This window comes from Uloborus diversus, chromosome 4 (assembly GCF_026930045.1).
Source record: "Uloborus diversus isolate 005 chromosome 4, Udiv.v.3.1, whole genome shotgun sequence".
NCBI classification, from domain to species: domain Eukaryota; kingdom Metazoa; phylum Arthropoda; class Arachnida; order Araneae; family Uloboridae; genus Uloborus; species Uloborus diversus.
The window spans coordinates 47,637,570-47,650,152 of NC_072734.1; the positions used below are offsets into that span (position 1 = coordinate 47,637,570).

General features: G+C 36.0%; 1 protein-coding gene across 1 annotated transcript in view; it reads right to left on the bottom strand.

Moving 5' to 3' along the window:
• LOC129220552 (myelin regulatory factor-like) overlaps positions 1–12,583 on the bottom strand; it is a 73,084-nt gene that overhangs the window by 13,255 nt on the left and 47,246 nt on the right. Inside the window, exons 13-18 of the mRNA XM_054854983.1 lie at positions 11,912–12,031; positions 10,530–10,748; positions 9,656–9,807; positions 7,609–7,749; positions 3,491–3,583; positions 2,430–2,554 (exon numbers count right to left, since the gene is read on the bottom strand). Of these exons, the coding sequence (XP_054710958.1) occupies positions 2,430–2,554; positions 3,491–3,583; positions 7,609–7,749; positions 9,656–9,807; positions 10,530–10,748; positions 11,912–12,031 (850 nt within the window). The remainder of the gene's footprint in view (positions 1–2,429; positions 2,555–3,490; positions 3,584–7,608; positions 7,750–9,655; positions 9,808–10,529; positions 10,749–11,911; positions 12,032–12,583) is intronic.

Sequence of the window (12,583 nt, forward strand, 5' to 3'; positions counted from 1 at the left end):
AACTGGTCATAAAACTCACTCTGATAACACTAGATGGCTTCACCGTATTCATGGCCTCATGTGCCATAGTAACATTAGTTTTACCCGCCTAAAGGGCTTATTATTTAAATCCAAACTTATGGCTGTCTGTTACTGAACCATTTTCTGTTACTATTGATCTTACTCGTCCGATCTTTAATTGAAGAAATATTTACATATTCAACGTACTAAACTTGGCATACAACTGAGTTCTACTTTTTATCACCCAATAGTTTTCTCTCTCACTGGTTAGAACACATCGGCAAGGGATGTCAATATTAATCCCTTTAAGGCACGGTGACTGCCTTGGCTGCTAGTACTATAAAATATGGCACCCAGTACTGAAAACTTGTAGTGCATCTTCGAATAAACTGCATAATTTCTTCAGAGTGACAAGAAATAACTTGGACGCACAAAATACATTATAATTTTAATGCCAATGAAAATATTACGACCAAACTTCCAAATAAATATGAATACATTATTTCGTCTAATATATTTACAAATTTTTAAAGTGACTACCTTTACCCTTAATAAAGAGCTTTAACCGTGTTACAAAATTTTCGGCTATGGGCCGCCACTCATTGATATTTCATCCCATTCCGTGCATTAGTATTTCTTTACGGGATGCCAAAGTTGAATGAGGTTTAGCACACACCCTTGTCTCTCTGATGGACCAAACAGAATAATTCATTGGGTTCAAATCTGGGGAAAACGGTGTCCATTCTTGAGCTCCAATGAAGTCCGGAAAATGCGTCTTGCACCAGTCTTGAGTGCCTTTAGCTCTGTGTGCAGGTGCGGAATCCGGTTGGAAGGTTCAGCTTTTGTTTCTAAAGAACTTTTTTGACCAAGGTAAGGCAACATCTTCCAAAATGGGTTAGCGATATATTCTTTGATTAATATTTATCCCTTGATTAACAAAAACAAAGGATGGTTTCCCACTAGCACACATCACACCCCAAACCATTTTAGATTGGATTCGTTGACGTCGTTTAACAATAAAAAAGGTCGTAAACAACAGGATGTGTGCTAAACCTCATAAAAAATTGGCATCCTTAAAGAAATCCTTATGAATAGAATGGGATAAAATATCAGGAAGTGAGTTGAGGCCCATTGCCGAAAATTTTGTGACACGTTTAAAGCTTTGTGTTAAGGCTAAAAGTAGCCACTTTGAAAGTTTGTATATCGTCGCCTCAGAGCAACACTAACACATCTAATCCCGGGAGTAACACTAAGATATCTTACTGTTGCTCTGAGGTGACGATATAATGTATTCATATTTATTTTGAAGTTTGATCGTAATATTTTCATTAGCTTTAAAGTTATAACGTATTTTGTGTACCTATCCAAGTTATTTCTTGTCACCTTGCTTACGTTCGACGAGCACGACCGGTAGCTACCGGTTGGTTAATCACGTGACAGCAATGACGTCAGCGGTTACTAACCGGTTGTTCACGAACCAATGCTTCATCGAACGCTTTCGGTTGATCACCGGTTACTTGTGCAGACATGACACAGACGAATAACACGCAGGTGAAAAATACATATAATTGGTCAAAATGTCACTTGGTTCCATCAACCAATCAACCAGCTAGAGTTGCGGTCTACCGGTAGATCAACATGTGAGGCTCATAAAACGACATCGGAAGCAACCAGTTAAACCGGTAGCTCTCAAGAACGCTGCGGTTAGCAACCGGTTACTCACCGGTCGACTGGTGAGGTTCGTCGAACGCAAGCCTTGTAGTTGAGCTGACGGTAGCTACGCTATTGTACTTTGTTTACTGTTCCTAGTGATAACTCTGACTGAATATATTTGTTCTGAAGAAAGTACGACTTCCGCACTTTTTTTTCTGTTTGATATCAAGCCCTGGTTCAACTATTTTTTTTTTTTTTTGATACAAATGTTTTAGAAATACTGCTCTAAACTTCACATGTAGAAAATTGTTTTCATATTTTAAGACTATAGCGCAGTTTGAAACACAACGCACAAACACATAAAACAATTTCTCTCGTGTAGACTGCTTATTAAAGCTTCTCAACACCTTCTCCTCACACGCTCTCTATCTGATACATTCACAGAAAACTATGTTCTTTACAAAGTAGGTGGTGCAGTATTCGAACCCAGGGGTGTCCACCTAGGAGGGAGGGGGGGGGGGTCATGGTGCAGACTATTTTTAGATTGAAACTTTTAGGGAGGTGTTTCGAGAGGTATTGTTCCCTTCGAGGGAGGCGCTTGCTTTTAGGGGGTTGTTTGGAATTTTTAGGGGGGTGCACACTTGCTCTTAAGGGGGAGGGGCATACCTGTCGAACGTAAGTACAACCGCATTCGAAGTTAACAATTATCATTATGGGGGGAAATTTTATTGAATTGCAATATGAATAGTTCGAAAATAAAAAAGTTTAAAACTCACATTGATTCGTCGTTGATGTTTTGTCAGGGTTCAAAGAAGTATATTTGTAGGATGATGCAGTAGGAAACAGTGAAGACAGCAGGGCGTACCTGTCTTGTAGCGCAGTAGTGCTATTGTGAGAGGAACTATAAATGACGGAAAGGAAAGCAAAGATTATATACAATTAGCAGTGTTATAAAGAAATCTCTTCTTTGAACATAAAATTCAAAATAAGTAACATTTTTGCATAATAATTATGATATTAAGAATAATACATAAAGTAATAAAAATCTCTGTCGGTTCCCCATATTAAAATCAACCTTTGCGTTAAAACTAACAGCAGTTATCATTTTCAGGATATCAGCTTTATATTGATAATCGTTTGCCATTAGTACTCGTAATCTTTCAGAGACATAGAAATTAAGGAATTTTGAATTCACTCAAAAAGCAACTAAAATAAATTAAACACAAATGGTCAGTTCTGAATAAATTACAGGACTCCGATAATGTCAAAGAGAGAAGTTTTTACTGTCGGTCAATTAGATCATAAAACTCATAAACGTTAAAGTTAATTTTAAAATTTTCATTAAGAGTTTAATGAGCAAGATCAGCGTTAGACAGTTAAATTTCATGAGACTGAACATTTTAAGTTAATTATTAAAACGGAAACAAGCATGCGCAATCTGAACACTGCAATCTCTAGCTATATCGCACTTTTCTTCTTTCTCCCGAAAGAATAATTTTTTACCCTTAAAAAAAGCTTTACTTAAAAACTTTGCTTTTAATGTGGTCGTTTGAGTGGCAAAAACATTGTCTCAGGAAAACTCTTTTATTCCCTGTTTAGCTAACTAATAAAAAAGAAAATGCTTTTAATTCCTCTGAATTTATTGCATCGCTGTTTTTGCGTAGACTAGTTAATGCAAAAACTTAAACTGCAGTCAATTTTTCTCAATTGACTGCATTTTAAGTTTTGCGCATTAACAATTGCTTCGATTGTTATTTGATCTCAAACGGGAGGAATGTGGGTCATGAAAATTTACTATTTAACTTTACGCTTTTTAGTTTTTGAAAAGCTATCTTACCTTTTAACTTGTATCGCTAGATGATTTCTGAAATATGGGTTGTGATGACGGCTTTGCCACTCCATTATATACAAGGTCGCTAGTGCCATTAGACTACAAGTGAGACAAGAGGAATACATTTTAGAGAAAGCAATACGTTGGTCAATGTACTTACTTCACTGTAAAAAAATTCCGAAACGTTACTGGGTATTTTCCTGTTACGTTTCGGGATTTTAATGGTTTTTACCCACTTCCTGGAAAAATCAAGTATCATTGTCGAAAAGTTTCCTGAATTGCTACAAGTTGCACGAATGCAGACCTTTCACTGTTGTGAAAAATATTTTCAGCTCCCAGTTTAAAGATTAACTGAGCGTATTTATAAAGTATATCGGCTTCAATTCAATTACGGCCCGTCCATGCTAATTAAGTTCCCAAAGGGAGCTAGTAAGTGTTAAGGGAGTGCAAAGGGAGTTAGTAAGCTACGTTGCTTTGCGAGAATTGCAGGCGAGTAAAATTCTCATTACTTACTAGCAATTCTGGCTTAGCTTTGGCCATGTTTGCATTAATACTCTTGGAACTTCCTTGATAAATCAGGAATGTGCCAAGCTAAAGTATTATACCTTCCTAAGTTTACACTAATTTTCCAGAGAGACGACTGGCTTTTAACGGCAAGATTTCTGAATTTTCAGGCGGCTTCCAGGATAATGTCAGGAAGGTTACTGAATTTTAGCGGAAAAAGTTCCCGAATTTTGCAAGATATTTTACTGGCAGAAATTGGGGCAACTGCCCGTTATATTCCAGGAACGTTTCTGAATCGTTTTTACAGTGTTCGTACTAAACTGCAGATATGCATAAAAGAGGATATCTTAACATTTTAAGTAATATTTTCGTTCTGAGATAATATCTTTTTATTGCGAATTACTACTGTGATTATTATTACCTTAGGCAGGTGAAGGGCAGTAACTGAAAATTTCCCTTTTTTTATTTTCTTGCACTTTTAGCATCTGTTGCACGTTAGCCTCACCTGTACAAGCTCGTTTATTTGGTTCCTGCTGAAAAAAAAAGCGTGAAAGACACGTCTAATTCCCACACTTTCCCGTTGCTAGTATTGAATCCAAAACGTGTTTTTTCACGCATTTCGAAAACTCATTTCTGCAGATTCTGCGTTTTATTTGCTCACGGCAGATTACGTCATTCATCTTTATATGCGTGGTCAGTTTAGCTACTTTACTAGCGTTAGCACGATATATTTTGGTTTATTAAGGTGAAACTCTCGAAAAAACAAAAACAAAAAAAAAAAAAAAAAAAAAAAACCCTATTATCTATAGCAGCGAAAAAGGCTTTCACAAAATGAATGCCTCTGCAAAGTTGAGATTTTCGACAACTTAAAATTAACAACTTGCATATACAGTCGAGTCTCGACTTACGCGAGGGATGCGTTCCAAGATCCCTCGTGTAAGTCGAAATTTCGCATTGTAGTAAAGGGTATGTTTACGACTTTTTGATAAACATAAACAATTATTTTAGACACTTGTAAACACCATTCAGACTGCTTTAAAACAGTTCTTAAGTATATGTTAACATTTTCCACATAAATAATTGATATTATACTGCATTCAATAAAAACCTACGTTACTCAATTTGAATTACTGTTATGATGCACAAAATCAATGATCAATGGGATAGTGAGACAAAGTGCAATGCTGTATATACACCTAGCTGCGTTGCCCGGCTTTGCCCGGTCTACTTTGAAAATAAAAATTGTGTCAAGTGACGTATATCCAACAACCAGGCTTAAATGAGAGAAAAAAAAAGCATCATGCAAAATTTCCCCTCCAAACAATGATGACAGATATTGAAATACTTTTAAGAAATTTAAATGAGAAAGATGAATTTTAAAAGCGTAACCGTGGAAACACAAAGTAAAATAGTTTATGAATTGAAAATGAGAAAGATGGGAATAAACAATGGATTCAAAAAGCGTTACCGTGGAAACGGAAAATAAAATGTTTAAAAACTTGTATAGAGAACAAATTTTTGAACTTCATTGAATTCGCTTGTAACTTTTTTTAACGGAGATAGAGGATTAAACTTTCGACCATAGGTCGAGTTAGATCTGGAGTAAAAAAAGCAGCTCTTTCCAGTGGTGTTAAAAAGAAAACTGTGGGGCAATCCCTCCACTTTTTATTGATAGATTCAATGGAGAAAGTAGTGTCTGAATTTCAGCTAAGCCTAAACAAATTTGAGCTAAAAACGCAAATAACTCCCGTCGTAATTAAGTTAGATCACTGAAACAAATTGCGTAGAACGCGGAAAATTCTACTCTTTCCAACGATATATAATATTAATGTACGCAAGTAATTTTTCACCCCCATCATCGGTAATTTATGAGACAATTGGGCCTAAATTGGAATAAAAAAGAACTATTCATCGATTTTTTTTCGAACTGGTCTGCAAACCTGTTCAGGACTTAAAGGAACAAACTGAAAATTTCACCGAAATCAGCCGGGTAGTTCTCGAGTTTTACCCTAGCTTAACCTGAAACGGCCCGCTTAGATATATGTGAAATTAACTTTCACATTTAGAGTGGAAAATACGGAGATGTTATTTGTATACACTAACAAAGCGATGATTCGACGGTGTGGGAGCCTTGCCAACTCAATAATTCTAAGAGAATGAAGTCCATTCGCGAAACCAATAATTAGTAGCCCAATAATTCCTTAACGAAAATTTTCGTGTAACAGGCGAGGAATTCACGTTAGCTCGAAAAATCGTTACTCGGGAAAAAAAAACTCGGTTATAGCCGTTTCGCGTAAGTCGAATCGCGCTGTAGCGCGAGTCGACTGTACAGTGAAGTCCCTTTACAACGAACACTACCACAACGAAATAATCGTTTCAATGAAATCAAATTTTAGTTCCGATTTAATTTCCATTACGTTGCTTGAATTCTATTTCAACGTGAGATTTCCGTTACAACGAACAAAATTTGGGCCCCTTGAAGTTCGTTGTAGCAGACTTCCAGTGTACTTTCTCTTACAAGTATAGGATCGAATCATCTAAACTTTTCCGATGTCATGAAAAATTTTATTGTTTTTGATCTTCACATATGTAACTATAATAAGTGATATTAATATTTAATTCCTTTCTTTGGCCAATATTCGTAACATTAATTCTGCTCATAAGAGGACTACAGTACTCTTATCAAGTTTTCGAATTGCATTTTTGTCTTTACGTATTGGACACAGATTAATGCTGATTTTCCGCTGTTGGTAAAAGCCACTATATCGTTGTCACAGATTTCAAGCTCATGTAGTTGTTCTACGTATTTTACTTAACTGCCCCATATTGCCAATTACTCTTTGGCTATTTTTTTTTTTTTTTTAACTTAAGCATCATAAAAAAACTTATTTTTACCTAGAAAACTTGAATTTACCGGTTGCTGGATTGGTGAAATGTTATGCGTAGGGGAGAGTCGGTAGGAATGGGACAGCGGAAAATATTTTTATAGCAATATGTTTACGTAATATAGCTGGACACGTGACAATGGGAGGGAAGGAGGTAATGGAATGGGGAAAGCGTGACAAAAAGGGGAAGGGGGGATTTGTTGAGAAAAAGTGTGTTATCATTTATGAACAGACTCTAGTAAAAACTGTCTCTATATTTGATTAAAGTGCTATGTTTGAAATTTTTGGAAAATTTCAATTTATCACTACGCTTCATTTACGTTTACCTTAAAAATCAACTGGGAAGACGGTCCTCATTTCATCAGAACTTAAGAGATGATACAGTAAAATTTCACTCGTTTGGACTTTGTTGGTCTGATAATCCGGATTACGTGAACCGATAAAGATGCCATTTAAAAAGGGGGTAAATTTTGACAGTTTGTGACAAGGGAGAGCGAGGGAGTTAGAAGAACTGTGACGCCAAGCATTTAATTTATGATAACGTGTTTGGGAAATATAGTGCGACAAGTGACAAAAGACATGTGTAATACAAGACATATGTGTACGACACGTGACATGTGAAACTTTGTGCCAGGGGGGAAGGGGTCAAAAAAGTTAAAAAAAAAAGTGTGACATTATTTTCGGACAGCAAATATTTTTCTTTTATGAATAGTAATCAATGAGATGTATGTTTACCAGCAAGCCATGATGATGACGAGGATGATAATAGTAGTTTGGACAAAGTGACTGGAGCATAGTGCGTGGTTTCCAGGACGAAGTTTTCCGCATTTGCGATGGCAGTTTCGCTTTCCGCTTGAAGTCGGGTTGCTCATCCGGCTGTGTGGACAAAAAATCGAAAAATGTTTGATGAAACTTTTTAAAATGCGCGAAGGTGATAATTAAGGTAAAACTACTGGGACCAATCTATCCACTATGTACAGTTACGTGAGAAAAACTAAAGAAGCAGGCAAAAAGCAGTTTCTTTATGTTAGTGTGCCTATTACAAACATACAAACAGCACAGAATAGAGAAAGAGAGAAATATATAATGTTTTTCGAAATATTCGAGAAACAAATTAACGGATATTTTTATTTTTCTGTTTTCGTCAGAATGTGGTGTATATCCCTTAGAAACACAAATTTAATTTCACTAAACATAAAGTGGAACAGATAAAACGACATTATTTACAGCAAAGCAACAAGAGAGTTTTTTTTCAACAATAGCGGAACTTGAGTGCATAATTGAAGCGAATAGTTGCTAAGTTGACTAATATCTCTAATTAGTCATTAAAACTTAATAGCAATGTTTAATTCATTGCCCAATCACGCCATAAAAAATTATTCTATCCAGAAATCACATTAGGAGAGTTTTAGAATGCCTCTCCTATTTAAGACGTCAAAGTCAACAGTACAGTGTGCATTTCCAAATGAATCAATTTTGATATGTTAAAGCCATGTTATTTCAGCTTAAAATAGCGCGCTAAGTACTTCAAAGACAAATGTTTGAAGTTCCTTCGTAACCTGATTTGATGAAATGTCTCCTACGGAATTTTCAGACCCGTATCCTTCTATAAGGCATAGTCCAGCTGTCAGAAGTTGGTCCTTGACTCCGCCTTATTTCCGAAGCGTCCATCTTCATAAAGGGGAGATACGCAGAGAAAAATTAAAAGAACGGAATTCGCAATGTGGTGTTGGTTATAGAGCTTGAAACGTGACCTTGTAATTTAAGAAATCAGCCAAAGAGGCACAACATTTCAATTTTGTAAGGTCAAGACAGATGTCTCAATTGACAGGTCATTTTCCAAGCAAGTGGATGGGTCTTCATTTTCTTCCTTTCAGCTGCCATTGGTCAAAGACAACAACACCTCCTATACCTATTTGAATTGAAAATTGGCTAGAGTAGGGTTGCAACAAAGAATGCAAAGCTTGCCAATTTTACTTTTTCTTTAACTTTCTTTTGTCGCCAAAATGTTGCTAAACTTAAAAATATAGGCACGTTTCCTTTTAACCTTCTCTACCTATTTTACGATTGGACTTGATTTCTCAAATGATTGACAAGGGTTATTCGCGGTCAGACTATAACTCATTATTTGTACCATATTGAAGTTCAACTCGTTATCTTTTGGAGCAGATTGGAGAAATAAATACTGGATATGGTAAAGTTTCGTTTTTAACATTTTATTGGGGCCTCATAGGCTGAAAGGTCAAAGAACCTGCTCCTGCAGCCGACTGCACGCAGTATGGAGTTGGTGGGTTCAATTCCCCTAGGATTTAATGCCCTAGGATTTAATTTTCTCCTCTTTGTGATGAAGATACTGTCTGTGTCGTTACCGGAAGCAAGCAAGTTCGCAGCCCTCTGCTATTTGAGAAGCTGATTAGCTTCTTCTGTAGAATAGAATATAATATTTTTATTGGAATTAAGGATATACAAATGCGTACACACAAAATAAACTACGCAGAGATATTTATTCTCATTGAAATTAAAAAAAAAAGATTCGTGTCAAAAAGGAAGAAAAGAAATCGGCCCGTTTAAATCAGATAAAAAGATAATAAATCAGCAAACGTTTTTTAAGAACTTGAGTTTATCATGAAAACTTAACTTTATATTTTGTTCAAAATGTACAACATTGATACAGAAAGCAGAAACTTACTTTTAGTCTCAGTTTAACGTTTTATTTGTTTGATAAGGCACAGGAAAAAATAGAGTTTATTTTATTTTTAACAAACAATATGCAAAAATTTACCTGTCTGTTGACGTCGATTTGACGCTGTCAGTTCTCTTGATACAGTTAAGCTTGCGGTTAATTCTCTCCAACTCATCGATTCTATTTTCCAGGTTATCGGTGACTTTACATAGTTCTTTCACGGCACCGACATTTTCCATAAAGATTCGCTCCTTTAGAGATAAACATTTCCAAGTTAAACATATATGACCATAAAAACCATAAATTAATTTTAAAGAAGTGAAGAGAAAGGTTATGAAGTAGAAGAGAGAGGTTATAAGGTATATATTGTCGTGAGCAGGTTAAAGCAGTAACTGCTGCACTTTTTTTTTTTTTTTTGCATTTTTGTCATCTATTGCAGTGTTTCTCAATATTTTCACTATTGAGGACCACTTGGTGCACTTCCGAATCCTAAGCGGGCCACATACGATAGAAATAATATTTTCACAACAATTATATTTATTAGGTGAAATGAGATGAAACAAAAGTTTTCTTTAAAAATATTTAATTAGAACTGCAAAAATGATATTGATTATTTTCAACAGCTATTCGATGAACACATGAAAACTGCTTGCGGACCACAGGTTAAGAATCACTATTCTATTGCACGTAAGCTTGATTATTCGATTTCTGCTGGGGAAAAAAGCGCTAAAAACGTCAAATTCCAATATTTCCATATTAGTATTAATATTGAATCTAAAACGCGTTTCGTCAACTATCTCGAAAACTCATATCTGTAGATACTGTCGTTTACCTGCTCTGTAGCATAAAGATGTGAATATCTTATTCTAGAGTTGCTTGCTTTTCACCAAAAATTGAATTCACACGCCCGCTTGTGTTGTCAGTAAAATAAGAAATCCAGCTTACAAATTCTAAAACTAGAAACAAAGCTTACTTTATTCACAACAAGGAGCTTTTCAATGAGTCGACCATCTTTCAGCAGAACATCTCCAGCAGGAATCACAGCTTCTGGTATCACGCGTTGAACCTCCTGAGCTATGACACCTGTGTCTGATATGTGGTTCAGTTCTACGTGGTCAGCAAACTCTGGCAGATAGTGATATCGCACAATCCGAAGTTTGGAGACATTCTTCAATTGCTCCTTCGTGTCCAACTATAGAGCAGAAAAGTAATATTTTGACAGTTAATTGCAAATTTAACAAATAAATAGAGCTACACTCTGCAATGAAAAAAAAAAAAAATGATGTGTAACGTTACCAGTATTAATGGGTATGACGTTAAACGAATTCTGAAATATGTGGCATCATTGTTTGAAAAACTCAAATTGTTGGAAGAACTTTGCATTATGGTTTCAGTAGAATTCAAAGCGCTTGCGTAAAACCCAGCTTGGTAGTCGAGCGGTAGAAGCTGTTACTTTGCGAGTCAGTGAGATTCGCGTTCTGGGTTCTGACACCACTCAGGTCATTGCCTCTCTTAGTGCAATAAAATGTCTTGTTTGTATATATTAAAATAAATAAATATTGTATATTAAAATATTTGGTGCATATTGGTTATTAAAAAGCATGAACTTGTTAAATCGTTCAAAAAAGTCAGATGAAAGCTTCATTTTTGGTACTGTGTAACGTTTCAAGGAATTCATCTGTACGCATGTAGAAAATTCTGGTGTAACCTTCCGCAAAAATGAATGAGATGTTACGCTATAGTTATATTACCACGGTGTAACCTTCCGCAAGCGACGTGTAACTTTACTGCAGTTATATCAGTTTCTTCCGAGTAGTGCATGCAGCTAACCTACCACCGATTTTATCGAGCAAGGTTAGACACAAATTTTTGCAGTGTGTTCACGGAACACATAGACCGAAAGTAAACAAAAAGATTTCCAAAAGATTTGCCGCTATGTCACTTTTAAGGATTTTCTCTTGAATTAAAAAAAGTTAACCAACAGGAGTCGCATTTGCTGTCTGCTTGGCACCAGTTTGTTCTTGTTCAAGCATACATGATTAAGGTCGCCAAATGGTGTAATTCTTCGTTTACATCTAGTCTGTCTTTTCCGTGAATGAAGTTTAGTTCAGTTTTGGTCAAAGTTGGGATGAATAAATTGACAATTAATTTTGAATGCAAGTGTTACTGTAAAAGTCTGAAATCTGGTAAATATCAACATTTGGCGGTGAATATCCACATTCACATAGCAAAGAGATCGGCGAAAGACCAAATATTTACGGCAAAAGTGGACATTCTCCAATTTCGGTCTTTTACGGTAACATACATACTGTTCAAATAAACACGAAACGGAAACCATACGTCATTCAACAATACCTCTCTAACATCGAATTTGGCTCTCAGGTCTGAAGGTTGGAGAATGTGTCCGGTGACTTTAATGTTGCCATGCACCACAAGCGATTCTTCTGGTCTATCGGTGTTGATGCCTACTCGACCCTAGAAAAAGAGAATGCACATAAAACAATTTAGTGCCACTTAACATCAGGCATTTACCTGACAAAAGTGGACTTACTGGAAGAATTGGTGAATTTTAAAATCATCAAAGATTGGCTTCTTTCAAAAAAAGTCTCGCAATCAACGTTAAAAATAATGTTAAACAAGATTTTTTTTAAACATTTTCCTCGGAATCTCTTACAAGTCTTATAATAAATTCTTTTGATGTGTTACTAACAGATTCTCCCCTCAAAAATGGGATTAAAATTATTTCAACCTCATGACAGTTCACTGAAGTTAGTGACACTCTATATCATTAATTTCTGTGCGCGTCTGTGTGTTTCTGTAGCCTTATCTGGGCAGTGCCTGCCAAGTCAATATAGTCCTGTGTCACAATACAATTGCATGTCCAAATCATCCTGGTACCGTTGGATGCAAAACATCAAGAAAAAGCCATTCCGCCCTACTTTTCCCTCTTAAATCTTGAGGAGCCGGACATTCCGGGGTAAGAAATATTATAAACATCAATTTCCATCCTCCGCAGACGGAATTGAG